At 36.5% G+C, this 18306-nt stretch overlaps 1 protein-coding gene across 5 annotated transcripts in view; it reads right to left on the bottom strand.

The window, feature by feature from the left end:
* Positions 1-1331: 1331 nt before the first annotated feature.
* The window catches only part of LOC134535722 (spastin), a 164714-nt gene continuing 147739 nt past the window's right edge, over positions 1332-18306 (bottom strand). For all 5 annotated transcript variants that reach the window (XM_063374970.1, XM_063374944.1, XM_063374935.1 and 2 more), the window contains 5 exons: positions 17942-18124; positions 13893-14150; positions 9967-10157; positions 6593-6786; positions 1332-2529 (listed from right to left, as the gene is read on the bottom strand). In XM_063374970.1, the coding sequence (XP_063231040.1) occupies positions 2366-2529; positions 6593-6786; positions 9967-10157; positions 13893-14150; positions 17942-18124 (990 nt within the window). In that variant the 3' untranslated portion in view covers positions 1332-2365. The remainder of the gene's footprint in view (positions 2530-6592; positions 6787-9966; positions 10158-13892; positions 14151-17941; positions 18125-18306) is intronic.

Genomic DNA, 18306 nt, shown 5'->3' with positions numbered 1-18306 from the left:
CACCACATGAAACCTAAATCCAATAAAACCTGTTTGATAATCACCATGACTTCTTGCTGGGCAGGAAGAACCCACAATCTTCCACCATCCACCCAGTCTGTCCCTCTCTTCACTTGTCAATCACTGACTGTTGAATTTACCCAGTTAAGTCCACCACATGCTGTACAGGCTGGGTGCTCACCCCCTACAAGATTCGCGCACAGCCAACTTAACATCTTGGCCAGCATATGGCAGTCCACTATGCCAACAGGTACGGCCAAACCTGTAGGACCAAGATGTCATCTATTCGCATAACCTATCAGCACGAATAACATTCAGTGATCTATCTGGCCGGGACCTAGATATAAAAGGTAGTATTTGAATGTGTACTAGAATGCATTGCAGGCACTTAGGAAATTGTAGGTTTGATGTCAACCAACAACAGTGAAGTGGTTTCCCATTGCCACTACAGGCTTAAGACCTGCTAGTGCATAACTGAAATACTAATTGAGGTGCAATAATACCAAAAAGCTGCAAAGGGCAACCCATAAAAAAGCCAATGCCAGTAGATATCAAAGTCAACAAAGTTGTTTCAAAACAAAGATTTTTCTTTCTTGTGAAAATTCGTTGTTTGAGTTTTTCATTCTTTTATAAATGAAGGATTAGCTAAGGGGCCCACCTAGTCAGGGGTGTATCTGTGTTAGTGAGGTGAGAAGTGCAATGCTTTCTGGTGCTTCTAGTGCAGTGTGTCGCCTCTAAGTGCAAGGCTCTGAATTGGTATGCAGTCTTCTCATCAAGCATAGGGTAACTATAAAATTTAAGCAGTGACCATAACATTATGAGGTGAAGAAATTAAGATAAAGGTGTAAGAGCTTTCAAGAATCTGTATTGGTTGTTTTATGCCTAAAACTTACTCTAAAAACAAGCCTTTTGCCTTTTTCACTCATAAAAATACACTTTAAAATCTCAATTCAGAAACCAAACTACTTATCAGCCCTCAGCAAACTCTTAAATGCTTTTCGTAAATGTACCCCCCTCAGATATCATGAGCAGTTTTCAGATTGTATTTTTTTCCTGATGCTCTGCACTGTATTTTTGCTCCAGTAGGCGGCACCCTTAATTACTTGTAATTCTTGGTTTTGAAATTTCATGAATTTCTTAAGTTATATAATTAAGTTCATTACTACCAAATGATGCAAAAACATTAATTACATTAACCACTAATCAAATAAAAACATGCTAAGAATATTAAGTTTATGAGAGAGAAATATCACAACCATATTTGATTTTGACTTCTTACATAGCTCAAAAGATACTTGCATGCAAAACAAAAGCAAATAAAAAACACAACACACACATTAAAACTGCTATTCATTCTAAGTGGTAGTACACTGAAGATATTACAGAAAATATTACAATATCTACAATTATTTTAAACACAAGCACTAATAAATATAAGTTTGTGTGTGACTTATACAAACAAATAAATTATTCATAGTTCAAAAATTGTTCTCCTAAGCCTACCAATTACAAAATTGTATGTACAAATTCTACTATACCATACAAAGCAAAGAACATATTTGTTAATAATATTAACATTTTTTGACTAATAGTGGTAGAAAAAGCTAAATTACACAGTACAAGAAACTTAAGGTAGTAAGAGTTCTAATATAAAATGTGCTTGAAAATGGTTGCATATAAGCACTTCACAAATTGAAATTATTATTGCCATAAAAATACATAAATGGTATGATGCATATTACAAGATAACATAAAATTTAAAAATATATATTTTAAATGAAGTCTCATTCAAGTAAAGTCTCATAAAATAAATTTGCGACGAAACAAACACAAAAATAGAACACTTTGCAGTCTTACAGCATTGTGCAAAATTACAAAAATTTCAATAAAACATTTTTTATAGTCTATTAGACTTCCACACAAAACTATTCAGAATTGTGACTGCTAGGTAACATTCCTCCTAAAATAATAATATAATGACTATCATATAACCATTATTACAGAACTATCTCCACTGGCAAGAATACTACAGAAAAGCACATCTATAATTGCAATAACAAAACTATGTTTAATAAGTAACAAATATTGTGTTTTTAAGATACTTTCATTTTGTGAAACCCTAACGCACAAAATTTTTGCTTGAAAAGCATACATTTTTTTCCCCATAATTGTCAGCAAACTAAAATAACAACTCTCACTAAATTCTTGAAGGGACGTATTATTCTTTTTCCATGAAGTGGATTCCACAAGCGAGTCAAACCATGACCTCTGCTGCGATAGTGATCAGGCGCGACCATCTGAGAAGCAGAAGCATTAACTAAGCGACAGTTACAGGAGCTTCGCGGCAAGTGCGCGGAGCCACAGATCAGAGGCTGACGTCGCCAAACTCCTGGTTCCACTTCTCGTACAACTGCAGACTGCCCGGCGACACAGAACGCCGAATTCGCTTCAAGGAATCCACAAAGTCCTGGAAGTTAATGTTGCGCACTTTGCCAGGATCTAAGCAACGCAGTTCTTCCGGATTCAATTCTGCGCACAAAAAGAAAAATAGTTAATGTAATATAAACAAAAATGAAAAATTTATAGTTTTCTAGAGTTACCTTATTTTGGGTGGTAGAAACAATATATATATTTATTTTTAAAGCTAACTTGAAGACAATATACTAAATAAATAAATAAAACAAAAACACACACATTCAAAGTCAATCAGAATATTGAAGCAATGCTGTCAGGCGTACATAAATAATACTGAGTAGTAGAGACATGCATTTTTGTGGTTTTATTTTATGGCAAAAAGTGGTGTTATTTTCCCCCAGTTATTATGTAAACCTATGTCAATTTTTAGTTAGATATTTACATCTTAATTTTAAAAATACAAATAAAATTTGGTAATTAACACAGCAGTACAGCTTATCATTAGTACCAGCATTTCAAATAAATGCATCACTCTGCAAAATGATATCTACACATACTATAATATAATAAAAAATTGCATAACAGTACATTATGCTAAAGAATGCAAATGCACCATCAGGAATGCTCGAGGTGGAACATAAATAATGTAACTAAATGGTGCCAAAATAATGGAATGAAATTAAATGTAAATAAGATTAAAATCATAACATATTCTCGGAAACCATACACAGAAAATGTTAAACATGTAATAAATAACATGATACAAAAAACTCAATGTCAGTCATCTAGAACTAAGTATTAAAAAGACTTGAAAACATACAAAAAAAAGTTTGGATACATTTTCAACAAACATTTAGTATATGATAAGCTAGAGCAATTTAACTATGACCTAACCCTGGAAACCCTAAACATGCAAGCATTGCAGTTTAGAAGAAATGTGGCAGATACTGTTTTAGTGATTAATTGTTTTACAAGTGTCTATAAGTGTTTATCTATATTAAACAAAATGGGACTTAAGAGTTCCGGTTTTCTAACACAGAATCTTACAACTATTTCGAACTCAAAAAGTCAATGAGTTACCCAAATGTAGCACTGATAACTGCAATGATTGCTTAAAATGTTATAAGATTTGGACTGCTTTTAAAATCAAAAAAATTTCAATGAAAGACATTTTGAATTCACATGTTTAGGGTAGTTCAGTAACTATTTAATTATAATGTATATATTTTATTAATTTTATTTAATTATTTAAAATTGTTTCTTTTGTATTTTATTTTTTTAGTGTCATTATTTGCATTTGTCATTCTATTTTAAGTTTAAGTTGTCCAATGTTCATTATGTGATTGTCTATGAACTTTGTATTATTTGTTAAGTGCCTGCCTATTAATGTTTATGACTGTTGGCATGCACTCAAATTATAAATAAAATAAAAAAGAATAAATCATCATTATTATCATTATGAATATTATACAATACTATGAAATTATTAACTCTCAATCGCGTTACTTAATTTGTAGATTTACAATGGTAGTGTAGTAGACTATTGTATGTAGGAACAGAAAAACGTTTAAATTCTGGTATTTCAGTCACGTATATAGTCGCTGTTTTAAACTTTTAAACTGCAGATGATACGGACTGATAAAAACCAAAGAATAGTACCTAGAACAATCACACATGTTTTCTTTTTAATTGTTTTCTTGCAATTTTTTTAACCCAAAATTATCATTTAAATCACAGTAAATTCATTTTTAAAAGTTTCTGCAGTATTTCCTGTTTTTGGATGTGAATTCTCACAATTTCCTAGAAAGTATTAAATTCATGTTAGCTATAACAAAAATTCTAAATTACATAAAAATTTGTTTTATTGCAAACGTTAAAAATTAATGTCCCAGCCAATTAGCACTCACTCAATGCAGCTCTACTAAGTATCTAGAATCTTTGGATGCAACCAATTGTAAGGGAATATAATTTCAGAGAAATTGTTTCGTTTCAACTCTGCTAAAACAACGACGCACAGTTGTCGAGTCAGCAAGTCTTGGTGCATTGACCGCGTGCCGAGAATTACAGCCCTTGCTTGGCTGTGCGGCAGAGGTGAGGGGAGTTCCAAGAAGATATTTCATTATGCAAAGACACGAGATTGTTGGGTACAAAGAGCCGATGTGAGGCCAGTGCAATATTGCTAGGTTACTAAGTGTACTAGAAATGTGTGAAGCAACTAAGAAGCAGAGTAGAGTCTGCAAGTCTTACAGCAATACGCAGAGCGGCGGGTGCTAGCAGTGAGGTTCTAGGTTCGACCCTCAGGTAGAGTAGAACCTACAGCTACTAGATTTCATGTACATACATGCAGAGATGAGATGATGAATAAATAGGAAGGTCCCTGGAAAATACCTGTCAGTGTATTAACTGAAGGACTCTATGACTAACTCCAAAGAAACCTTACAGGCAGGCGACAAGTGCGAAGATCACGAACCCAGCACCCTCATCTCCCCATCCCCTCCGCTTCCATCCCTAACCAGCATCCTTATTTACCTCATTCATTTTTAGTCCAGGTTTACCCTGGTGGTATCAGAACTTTTGTTTACGTTACATTGATTGAAAGAACATTTTGGGACCCATTAAAAATATTATCATAAGTTAGGCCCCTTACACAATTTTGTTATTACTGATCATTACAAGCAAGTACAGTGAAACCCTGTTAAGAAAATAATGGAAACTGCTTCTTAAGTAGGAACACTTATAAAAACGGTAGTACTAAAAATGGTGTTACTTTCATGGGTTAAATAGCTGTGATACATGGAAAATAAACAGAAGTATGTTCTATATGGAATTGAAGTTTACTTGCAGCATTTTTAGAGGGAGAGGAAATTTGAGCAAACTGCAAAATAATGTGAATTTTTTTTAATAACAGCTCTAAAAGAGGAAAACTGACAAAAGATATCCAATTTACATTTTAAAAACTAGAATCCCCTGTTTTGGTTAACGGCAGCCACACAAACTGAATTTTAGTTCAACAATATACAGAAACATTAAGTACAATTTCCTCTCAAGTCTGGAACTTTTATTTACATATTTTTTGAGTCGCAACATCCGTTTTATCATAGATAAATGAGGCAACTAAGCTACTATTGCGTGGATGGTGGTAGATTGATTGTAACTAGCGATTTATGCACTGTGGCAACTATCGCATGCACTTCTTTTATTGTCCATGGCAAAAGCGTGTCAGCATAATCTGTTGTAGTCCATAGTTCTAGTCTTATATTTTTCTCTTTATAATGCTTGAGGAAACAAAAGCGTATAGCCCATATTATTATTTCCCTTGAACTTTGAAACAACAAAAATATTAAGTATTTTTACAAATCCATGCTATTTTATCAGCTACAGTTTTGAGAGACAGCTTTGATTACTCGTATGTTTAAATGCCAAGAATAGTTAATGTTTTTGATAGTGCTTAAGAATGTTTTTACCCCATTGTAATTTGTTTTGAAATGGTGGATTGTTTATAGGATGCATGAATACACAGAAAGTAACCTCTGAAAATTGCGCTATGTTAAACACCATTATTTGAGAAACAGAATATAACATTTTTGTGTTATTGTTATTTGACTACAACACAAATGTTGTCACTACAGTTACAATGCATTCAAGCATGTATTATGCAAGGATTTTTGATATACAATGAATTTTTGGAGTAATTTTGTGTTTATTTGGTGCTTATTTAACAAGAAATTCTAAATACTCCAAAAACGTGTTAAAAGACGGATGTCAGATTAATGGTATGAAAAACTTTTGATGCAATATTAATCTGACATTTCAGAGGCGAAAAACATCTTAAGCTGTGTCGTTTTAAAAAGTTTTTTTTTTTCAGTATAATGATGTAAAACATAATAGCTAGAAATAATATGAAAGTATTAATAAAAAATTAAGAACTATTTATACATAACTGTGTACAAAGAAAGGCTGGTATCTTATTTTAGTACTTCAGATCTTACCATTATTAGCAATGAATTGTAGTTCACATAATTGTAAGTTTACTGGTTTTCCAAACCAAACAATTTATCAATAAGGCTTTGTCCCCTGATTTGAATGAATGCAAATTCAAACTGGTGGATTCCTTCAACGTTACAAACATGTGTACAAAGCAGTTGAGTTCGTCACAATTGGACCAGGTGCGACCGACCTCTGATGGGACCGAGGGCAGCGTCCTTGGCCAGGCTGGTGAGGTCGCTGCCCGAGTAGCCGTCCGTGAGACGCGCCAGCCGCTGCAGCTCGTCCCCCGACAGCGGGCTGTGGTGCTTGCCGAGCAGCCGGCTCAGCAGCAGGACGCGGGTCGTCTGGTCGGGCAGCGTCACGTATATGCGCTTCGAGAACCTCCTGCACACAGCGTTGCACCGCACCCGTCATGGCCAGTCCCACGTTAAACGTTTATGCAGAGAAAGATCTTTCATTCAGCACGTTAGGGACCACCGCCATGCTAGATTAAGGATTTTGCGGGATTACCGAAAATCAAAATAGTTGGAACGAAAAAAAAAAAAATTAATACAAAGTACAATTAGAATCTAAAAAAAAACAAGCTGCAATAAGGTTCTCTAAAAACAAAATTTCAATGGGTAAAGTATCCGATATCAGTTGCATGTGCAATATATAACATGCCAGGTAACAGGGAATTCTTATGGTGGCAGGGGGGGGAAAAGTACAACATATTCTGACAAACTCAAAATGCCATCAGTGCAGTAACACGACCTTGTGGCGAAAGTCGACAAATGCCAGAAATCACCAGAAAAATATTGAATATGAGCAGTTCAAAAGATGTTAGATTAAAGAATGTACAGAATGACACAAGATTATCATTGAGGCAATGGGAATTAAGTTTGCAAAAAGCATTTAATGACAGCAGAGATATAATAAAAAAAAATTAGGAGAGAAGAGAAAGAGGAAATATTGGCAGGTGCAAGAATCAGAGTAGCAGTAAACAAAAGAGGTGCATGGAACAGAGATGTAGACTGGGAGAAATGACCCGGTAGCAAGCTGCTAACAAATATGGATGGTGGTGGTGAGGATGACAACAGTACTTATAAAACAAATTAATTCAACATAAGTTGAAGAGATCTAAAAAATATAAAAATATGCTGTAAAATATTTTAAACATTAATCATTTTTAAAATTTGAGGAGTGTAAAAAATAAACCTATGGTGCTAGAGGCCTCTTATCTCCAAAAATGATTTAAAATAACCATTTAAGTGTTTTTTTTACTACAAAGTGATAATTATATTGATAATTTTTACTGTGCCTCGGAAATTATATTAATATTAACACCACGAAGAAAGACCTTTATTTTTTTTATCACAATGTATATTGTGATATATCTTTATGGTGAATTATTTAAATCTTACTCGGGAAAAAGGGACCATAGCACTAGCCAATTGCATCAAACTGTTTGGTAGAGCTGGGCCGATCACCTATTTTGCCGATCATGCCGATGCCGATCATCTGCTGCCGATCTTGCCGATCTTCTGAGCCGATTAGAGCCTTTCAAGTACCTCTGATTACACGTTGCTTTTGATGGATCACTATAAACGGTGAAATATTCCCAGACAAAACTACTTTTCATTGACATTATTACTTATAAATCACCACACACACGTACACACAATTAACTGCGTTAAAATGTAATAAGGTCAAACCAAATCTTCAACCTAATCACAACTCCGTCATTCTGTGATCCGTGTGTGCCGGTAGACGTCAGCTATGATAATTTTATTCCCCCCAGTGCCGCCAACAAACTTTCAATAATTCCCGATTGTAAGTTAATTTGTGAATACGAAATACAGTAGAACCTCGTTAATTCGTAATGGTCGGGACCAAGATAATCACGGATTACCGAATTTCACGGACTAGCGATTATAAGCCCGGAAGGTCTTGTCAAGCTTCTTAGACACCAGCGTGCAGCTGGGTTAAGGCCAAGGTCATGTGATGTAACATCTCCTGAGGCTTACTGCGCCTTGGCAGCAGATGGATAAAAATAGTAAACTCCCCATTATTCATGTTAATTGGGACCCGCCGATGCCCGGATGATAGAAATTCTGTAAAAAAAATAATACTAATAATAAACCCGGATAATCCGTTCACGGTAAGGGTCGTCTTCGAATTAGTGTCTCGGCTTAAAAAAATACGGCACTGCCTAGCCATTAGTTCACGGTCATTTACAACAGCCGAAGAGAGAAAGATAAGATCGTGCTGACCTTGCACACATAAATATTGGGTAGCACCCCACCCCCCTCCCTTCATTCGACCAGCCGAATGCCAGCCAGACACGTCACTCGCCAGGCGCCTGCTGTGCGTTGGCGGGCGGAAAGTAACTCAGCAGCACGTGAAACAACATTCAAACAAACGGGAGACGGGAAGCAGAAGTCAGGACATCCCCTCAAGTTCAAAGAGTGACAAATGTGACAGCTGAAAGGGGGGCGACACAAAGGGTCGGTACAAACAGCGTAGCAGAGTTTGACGGCCCACGCGATGGCTTGCAGTGTTTGCCGGCCACCGGCCCGCGTGACGTAAATTTTAAGCTCTGACAATTTTAGATTCTCTTTTTTTTCTGCACTTTTAAATCGTCCCGGATTATCCGATTCCCGAATTAGCGCATCACGGATTAACAAGGTTCTACTGTACCACTAAATGGGGAACAAAACTCTTCTTCAACCAGGTTTTTATACAAAAGAAAAATAAGCTCTATTTCCCGCTAAACAGGGTAAGAAGATTAATTTCGCTAAACAAAACTTTCAATAGGCCATATTTAGCGAGAAAAAACTAAATAGATGAATTCCCGAAGAGGTAGACTAACCACAAGACTACTAGCGCTATTAATCTGTACGATTTCCGTCGCACGACGCGCGTCACTCTAATCTCTGGCGTCACATAACCAACCTAAACAACAGTCGCCATTCGCCATTGCGGTAATATTAACCGTAAATGGCTAAACAAATACATAGTTTTCGGTTCGTAAATGATAAATAACTTTGCAAATAGTATAATGGAAAATTATTTTACCGAAAGTACCGTAAATATACGTGGAAATTGATACTTAGGTATGTAACTGTTCAATGTTTATAAAACATACGCTGTTTGTTTACTTTATTGGTATATTTTTTTCGTGTGCGGTTAGTTTTAAATTATTAAATCCTATTATTTTTCGATGAATAATTGAATTTTCTTCCCGAAAAGTACCGTAAACAAACATGGAAATTCGTTAGATATAGGTAATTATTCAATGTTATAAGTTTGCAGTAGGATACCAATGATCGGCTCAAATAATCGGCTACGTTTTGCCGATCATTATGATCGGCAAAATTAACAAAATCGGCCGATTATTACGATCGGGGATCGGCATCGGCCCAGCTCTACTGTTTGGAAAACACCTCCACTAAGGTACAGCCTCCCTAAGCACACATGAATGTAGAGCCTAGCATAAATAAGTGCATGGCTCCATAAGTTATTGGTAGAAGCGATGCCAGTAAGCTAATAAGCCAACCTGGCCACGAGACAACATGGCCTCACCTGAGCGCAGCCTCATCCAGCTCCTGAGGGCGATTGGTGGCAGCCATCACCAGCACTCGCTCCTCCGAGCTCGACGGCAGGCCGTCAAACTCCACCAAGAACTCAGTCTTCAACCGGCGGCTAGCTTCATGCTCTCCCTCCCTCCTCTCCGACAGCAGCGAGTCGACCTCGTCGATGAAGATTATGGATGGCTGACGACAACAAATCATCACACAATGCACCATGGAGAAAGACTACAAAGTCCACCAACACAATTTCAATAAGTGGCAAAATAACTTAAGGGGAGCGAGTACCTTTTTTTTATTGAAAAAATCAAAATTTCAAATTTATTTTATAAAAAAAACTTAATTTCCTGCTGTTTTAAATGATGTATGACACTTAACATTTTGATATATATTTTTAGACCATAAATGTATTTGAAACATTGTGATGTTTCCATTTTTTGAGATACTGAAGGCCTGGAACCTTACAATGTTTGTTTTATGGTTTTATTTATTCACTGACAATTTTTATCACTATATTTATGTCTGCATTATTTCTAATTCCTATTACAAAGTTGGCAGCACATTCCTCAATATTATCCTAAGTTGGCAACACTTCAAAATTGGTTTTCTTTTGTTTGGGTAAACAACTAACCCATTCATTGTTGTGTTTATTTGTGTTGGTGTAACAGTCATGAGTTTTATTTCATTTTATGATTATCTTGTGCTAACTGGTTAGTAGGACTACATTGTGTATTATTGTATCTGGTTACAATCATGGCAAGGATAAGGAAATTCAATCCAAAACGGACTTTCAGAGGTAATCAACATACAAAGGAACATAATTCTAAAAGTAGGTGTTCAGCATCAACATATACAGATTCTGTGCAAATAAGTCCAAAGAAGTCTTCTAGTTCGCAAAAACTGAAACATTCCAAACTTCAAAAAGATTTTGATGAAGAGACTGGTGTGAATGTCATTGTTGATTTAGAACTTATTTCTAGGTTAGTACAGTCTTCAGCAAAGTGTAAATATTGTGGTAGTGAAAATAGCCTTGTGGTGACTCTCGATGAACAGTTCAAATGTTGTTTGGCTCATAGAATTGTAATAAAATGTAGTATTTGCGACGAAAATGGACAAGGAATGAGTTCAAAGTGCATTAGAAATATGTATGAAATAAATCTGAGATATGCATATGCACTTCGTTCCATTGGCAGAGGTAAAGCATCTGGGAAGATTTTTTCAGCTGTAATGAATTTGTCAGCACCAAACACAAAATTTGAAAAATACAACACAAAGCTTCTTGCAGCTGTTACTGAAGTTTGTGACGCATCTATGAGAAATGCAGCAAAAGAGGTTGTTATGAAAAATGAAGGAAAATCAGATGTGGCTGCTGCTTTTGATGGTACATGGCAAAAGCGGGGGCACACATCTATGAATGGAGTGGTGACTGTAACCTCTTTTGACACAGGCAAAGTGTTAGATTTTGAATGCTTCTCTAAATTTTGTACTGGCTGTGTTCACAAAACAAATGTACAAAATCCAGAGAAAATGGAGGAGCACAAAAAGGCATGTGCGGCAAATTACGAGGGCTCAAGTGGAGGTATGGAGGTTGCTGGAGCCACTACTCTATGTGCTCGATCTGAAAATAAACTTGGCCTGCGTTATGTTCAGTACTTAGGAGATGGAAATTCTAAAGGATTTGCTGCTGTTCTAGGAAACAAGCCTTATGGAAATCATATTGAGATTACCAAGCTTGAATGTGTTGGGCATGTACAGAAACGTGTTGGCACCCGACTAAGACGGCTGAAACGTGATATGAAAGGACAAAAACTTAGTGATGGTAAAGGGGTTTGGGGTAAAAGGAAGACTCACTGATGCTGAAATAGACCAGATACAGCGTTATTATGGCCAGGCCATAAGGAAAAATCTAACTGATACAGAAGCTATGAGGAAAGCTATTTGGGCAACTTATTTTCATAAGAAATCAACAGATGCAAACCCTCAGCATTTCCTTTGTCCATCTGGTGCAAATTCTTGGTGCAAATTCAATAGTGCTAAAGCAAAAAATCAAGAAAATGAATACAGACACCAGAACTCACTGCCAGAAGCAGTTATGGATGCTATAAAACCAGTTTTCAAAGACTTATCCAAAATAGACCTCTTGAAGCGGTGTCTCCACGGGAAAACTCAAAATCCCAACGAGAGTTTCAACAGCACAATATGGCAAAGGCTTCCAAAAACAGTCTACATTGGGCTCCAGACCATGAAACTTGGGGTCGCTGATGCAGTGATTTGTTTCAATGAGGGTTCTGTTGCCAAAGCCAATGTTCTGGAGAGATTGAACATCAAAGATGGGAAATTTATGATGAATGGTCTCAAGGAAATAGATGCAGAAAGAAGAAAAAAGGCTGACAAAGAAGTTGTAGAAGAAAATAAAAAGAAAAGAGTGAAAAGAAGGCTGGGAAAAAGGAAGAGGGAAGACAGCGAATGTTATTGTCCAGGAGGGTTTTGAAATGAAAAGGTGCACCTTCATCTTAAAACTTGATTTTCCGAAAGTGTTGTTTTTTCATGTTAAGGTACATGTTTCTCAAAAACTATTTGAGCTACAGACTTCAAACTTGGCACAAATATTTCTTTTTGCTATATAAGGCTATGTTACCAATCTGATAAAAATTAGTGTTATTTTACTATTTAAAAAAATTAATTTCTCATTTTAAAAAATAATAATAATTACTCTAAAATTTAAGATTTTTTTTTCTTGTGAACTAAAGGTGCTAATTTTACTATTCTGGTAGGGAAGTTGTAATGATGTTTGCTAAATAATTAGTAAAAATCGCAAGTTGGTAGGACCAGTGTAATTCAAAATAACTGTACCTAATTAAGGGTGGTTTTCCCATTTAAAATACATGTGAACCAAAAAAGGTACTCGCTCCCCTTAATAAAGGTAGTTCTGAAAATTTAGAAATATTGCAGAAAGTAAACTGGTAGGCTACCAATAACTCAAGCTGGATGCTACTACCTACACAACATAACAAATGTACACATTCAAGACATTCATACCATAATGGTACAAGGTGAACGTGCGTGTTAGGATGGCTTAAGTTCCATCTGATCTGTAACTAATCCCTGTGGGCAACCCTACATAAGTACTATGCTAGGACATCTGGCCTTCAGTTTTTGATCGCCTTTGAAGATGGCTGCAGCATGGCAGCTGAAACATCTGGTGCATCATCATTTCAACAGACGTGGTCTAACCAAAAAGCCAAGAAGTAACTAAAAACTCAGGCCACCAATGGCGACAATCAAAGAATATGAGATTTTCCAATTTTTACTGCTAGAATAAGACGAGCTTTTAAAATACAGAGAAATGGTAAGTTATCAAAAATAATAGAGGCCTGCATGAGTATTCATAAAATATTCTATATTAGTGAATAATTTTATATTTGATTATTTGTTACCAATAGTCAATAGATACACCAAGTAGCATTCATTCCAAAAACTTTTTTAATGAAAAAAAAAAAATCATTCTGATTTGTTTTCTGCACCACAATAAAAAACTTTTAGTATGTAACAAATAATCTGTGATTACGAATAAAATATTATTAAAAATACTTTATTTTTATGTATATATGTAAACATTAAGATCAACAAAACATTTTTAAAACTTAAAATTTTACTGGCTTAAAAAATGCATTGCCAGGTTTTTTTTATTCTTGTATTTTCTACTACTCTATTATGATTGTATGTATTTTACTATATTTAGCTTTAAATTCTCTTGAATTCCAGTGAATGTGAAAAAAAATAAGTTTTCAATATATGTTAGATTCAATTCAATGAATATTCATGAATAATTTGGACATTCAATTTGAATATTAAAAAAAAAAAACACAAGATTTGTAGAAGCCTTGCCATGATCGGCAGAAGAGGAGCCGGCGAGCGTACCTGCAGCTCCCTGGCAACCGCGAACAGCGCCCGCACCAGCTTCTCCCCCTCGCCGACGTACTTGGAGGTGAGGCTGGCGGCGCTGATGCTGAAGAAGGTGGCGTTGCACTCCGTGGCGACGGCCCGGGCGAGCAGCGTCTTGCCGTTGCCCGGCGGCCCGAACAGCAGCAGGCCCCGCGAGGGCGTCCTCAGTCCCGTGAACAGCTCTGGTCTCAGCGCGGGGTAGATCACCATCTCCTGCAGGGCCTGCTTGGCCACCTGCGAGCACACCGCGGAGCAGGCGGCCGTCACAAGCAAGGACCAGTTACTGCAGCTGTACCAATGTGAGTCTTCAATCTGGGATTATACAATCGGCACACACTGCAATCTGGCACTAATTGAGCTGCTCCTTTTCAGATTTTTTTTGCAGGTTACCTTGGACATTATGGAGCTGCTGACGTTTTTTAGTTCGCTCAGAGTTCATCATTACTGTCAGTTTTCGTTTCACTGCAGTGTTTCCTATTTTTTTTAGCAGGTCACATTTCACATTTTCACACTAGATGTTCCCTTTAAAACCACAATGACATTTGATAAACCAGTGAAATCACTAATCTGGGCATGGCCGAGGGCTTGAGCGTGCTGGATTTAAGACCTTTCACTGGATCGACGAATTTCATAGACCGATTAGCAAACAGCAAGTATAATGATGTGAATCACATACGGACCACAAATTCAAAATGACATAAGAAACGTTACTCTCTTACCTAAGTACTTCAGATCTTACCATTATTAACAATGAATGGGAGATCAAAATAGTCATATATTACATTTTCTTCCTCAACAAGATAATTTAATATAAATTAATATCAGTGGCCTGAGTTTTACTAATATCAATAAGGCTTTATCAACCAGTTCAAATGAATACACATTAAAATTGGTACACGTAAAAAAAAATAGAGAGATGGCATGGGGAATAAGATAATAAGTATAAAAAAATTACAAAAATTAGGAAAAAAGAAGTGGGTAGAAGATACATATCGGGAAACAAGACAGTATGGAGAGCCAGAGGAAGACTGGCCACTAGCTTAGCTGGCTCCACCAGGAGCAAGGGTGAATTAATAAATCCACTGCTTCAACACAAAACAATTATTACAATGCTAGACCTCTTCCACTCTTTTTCTTCTGTAGTCAACAACACACAGAGAAAGAAATTTAATGTGACGAAGCGATCATTGCTTGCATAACGTCAGATTCTAGCCTTTGATACATACAATATTACAAAATAAAAATATGCAGTAGAAAAGTAGATAATTTTACTTGCTGTTTGCTTAGTGAATCTGAAATGAACTGTAGACAAGGAATTTATAATTATACGTACGTACTGAAATTTGTTACGAATTAACCACCCCTTTTAAAATTGTTTTGTAGACACATTTCTGGGCAGCAAATAAAGGACATTTTTTGCAGCATGGTTGAAAAGCATAGACACATTCCTTAGCCATTCCTGTGGGGTATATAACTTCGTCAACGGACCAGTCGAGTCAGTCTTTTGGTTAGCAATTAAGTATAACTTCCAGGTTACGAGCGACTGTTCGGCTGGAAAAGAGGCTTTGAGTAGAAGAGAGCAGGACCTGAGGAGCCGGTTGCAACGCAAGGTACGAATGAATGGTGGTGAGAAAGTATTCTGGAATAGTGGTGTGTGGACACAGACCAACAATAGATGTGTGTAAAAGTGGGCTAATTAGGATATTATTATTTTATGGAGAGACTAAGTGGTGAAATAAGAGATGTGTATTAGGGGTATAAAGTATAACAAATTAGGCTATCATTCGAACCATTGTGGAGAAATATTCTCATAACTTTTAATTATTATTTAATTATTTTTCTTCTTTCTTGTTAAAGCTCATAGAGTAATACCAGGTTATAATACTGATGTTTAATAGTCTTTGGAGTAACCTTTATGTATGAAAACTGTATAAACATACTTCTTATATTGAAATTTATTGGACCTATACAATATTTTTTGTTAAGTTTAATTTTTATTATTTTACTTAAAAACTACTGACTGGGAGCGGAAAAAAACAAAAAAAAAAACAAGAAGTTTTGCTCATTTGATAGACACTTCCAGTTGGTCTACATATGGTTTGTGCAAGAATTATAAAGAAAGAGCAAAGGACCGTTAAAGAATCGTCGTTGTTGGTAGAACAAACTTTTGAGTGAATTATTTGTCAATAATGAGTTATGGAGCTAGTCAAGGTATACACTCCACCAACATAATTCTAAGGGACATGTGGATAATCAAGTCAAGAGATACACTGTCAACACTACGCTTGAACTACGACATTCTGAAGAATGATGACATGACGATCCATCCGAGTGCTGTGAATTTTTCGTCAGTCTCATCGAGAGGACTCTTGGTGTCTGCGGCAAGCCACTGCTTCAAATCATATTCAACTTTGTGACCACACCTCATCGAACATTCACCGCTACCGGGATTCACAAGGTCAACCGACAATCAGAAATCGCTTCGCTCCACAAGTCAAGGTTGTAATTATTTCTGACGATTGGACTCTCCACAAAATTCACATTGTATTGTGGCAAATTAAGGTATGGTCCATGGTATGTAAAACTTGTCATTTTGTTTCAGTGTAAATGTTACATTACATAATATTAGGTAACTAGCATTTACTTTCGAAAAGTTAGACAGATTAACTTTGATTGCTTCTTCAATTTAATTTTTCACATGAATTGCTAATAGATGTTTGAAACCATATTTTAACATTAAAAAATTTAGTTTCTCACTATATTCCAGAGATTATCTATTAACTTTCTGTTGTTTATTTACTGTACTGACTGACTAGTTGTGCAAAAAGTAATTTGTAATATTTGAACACTATCACACATAAATGATTAAAGTTATTATTTTTAGTCAACTTGAAAACACGAAACCAACTGATTTACAGATGTCAAGTGTATTTGATCAACAAATTGTTTAATTTGGCATTGAGTTTTTTGTAACCAAGTTGTTTTTTTTATGAACTGGGAGTAGTATATGCTGATATCTAGTTGTCATTGTTTTGGAGAATATATAGTAAAACTATGCTTTTCTATTGGTTTTAATTATCTCTTGAGTTTAAGTAATAGTAGTTTGATTTGAGCTTAGTTTTTACTTATAAAGTTTTCTATAGCACCCAGACTTAACAAATATTACAGTTTCCTTTTGAGTGATGATAGTAACCTGATATTTTTAAAGACTGTTGACAGTATATCTTGAAATTTTGAATTAAACTAATTTAAGATAGTGGAACACATGTGACGAGTTATTAAAATGAAATACGAGTATTTTAATTATATAGAATGTGACGCTAGTCAACTTGAGATGTGAGAGCGTTTATTTAGTTTTCAAGAAAGTAAGTTCCACAATGAGTGGCATAAGCAACAAAGTTCTTACTTTAGACTACGAAGTTAGGTATTGTCAGAGGACGTTATGCTATGATTTAGTTGCAGGCACTATTTTATCTAGCCAATGACATATTGTCACACCCAAAACATTGTTGAATTGGTGCTTGACCTCAAGTGGTGATGGTTAGTAAGTATGAATTAGAATCACAGTCATTAAACAGTACCTTCCATAAAATTCAGTTACTTAAAAACCGTTTCCACAATGAAAACATTACACTTCAGCCAATGTTTTGGGCACCTAACCAACACAGCGCTGACCGTGAGCTGAAGAAAAAGCTTCACCTGGTTACCCATATAAATATGTATACATATCTACCCCATGCTTCAAACCCTTTATTCCTCACCTGTAAGAGAACAATTAATACATCCATCTGATTACACAGAGCCAGATGTCCAACATATGGGGTCAGTGATTAGAGATTCTGGCTAATGAGCCAAAGGTCGTAGGTTTTCTTCCAGATGTGTCCACACTGCGAATGGCAATGGCAAACTGCCGCGAAAGCTCAGGATGCCTCAGTCACGCAGTGCCCATCGCCCCGTGACGGTTGCCTCCAGGCCTATCACCTCCATCGTCACCCGTGCAGCGTGGCAACACTCGGGGCACGTACCTCCTGGCCGGCAATGTCTTCCCAGTGCACTGGCGCACCTCCCTCCAACACCTCGTCCAGGATGATCTGAGCAAGTTTGGGATCGACCCCCTTGAGGGCAGGAGTGGATGTCCGGCGGGATGGCGTGCCTCTGTTGCTACTGCTGTGGTTCCCTGGCCTCCTCACGGGCGAACTGCTAGGCCCCTGGAACACCACACACACACACACACATGAGCACTGTAAAACAAAAAAATTAAAAAATGAACCAGGAAAGTCTAAGGGGTTCATAAACAGTTTTGCCTTTAGTTCGGACTAACAGGTTGAACTGAGACAGTTTCACCTTTCCTGGCTTCTCTCCACACACCCACACACCTACAATTCGAACT

The sequence above is a fragment of the Bacillus rossius genome, chromosome 1, assembly GCF_032445375.1.
Source record: "Bacillus rossius redtenbacheri isolate Brsri chromosome 1, Brsri_v3, whole genome shotgun sequence".
Classification (NCBI taxonomy): Eukaryota; Metazoa; Arthropoda; class Insecta; order Phasmatodea; family Bacillidae; genus Bacillus; species Bacillus rossius.
This window is presented reverse-complemented; position numbering and strand designations above follow the sequence as displayed.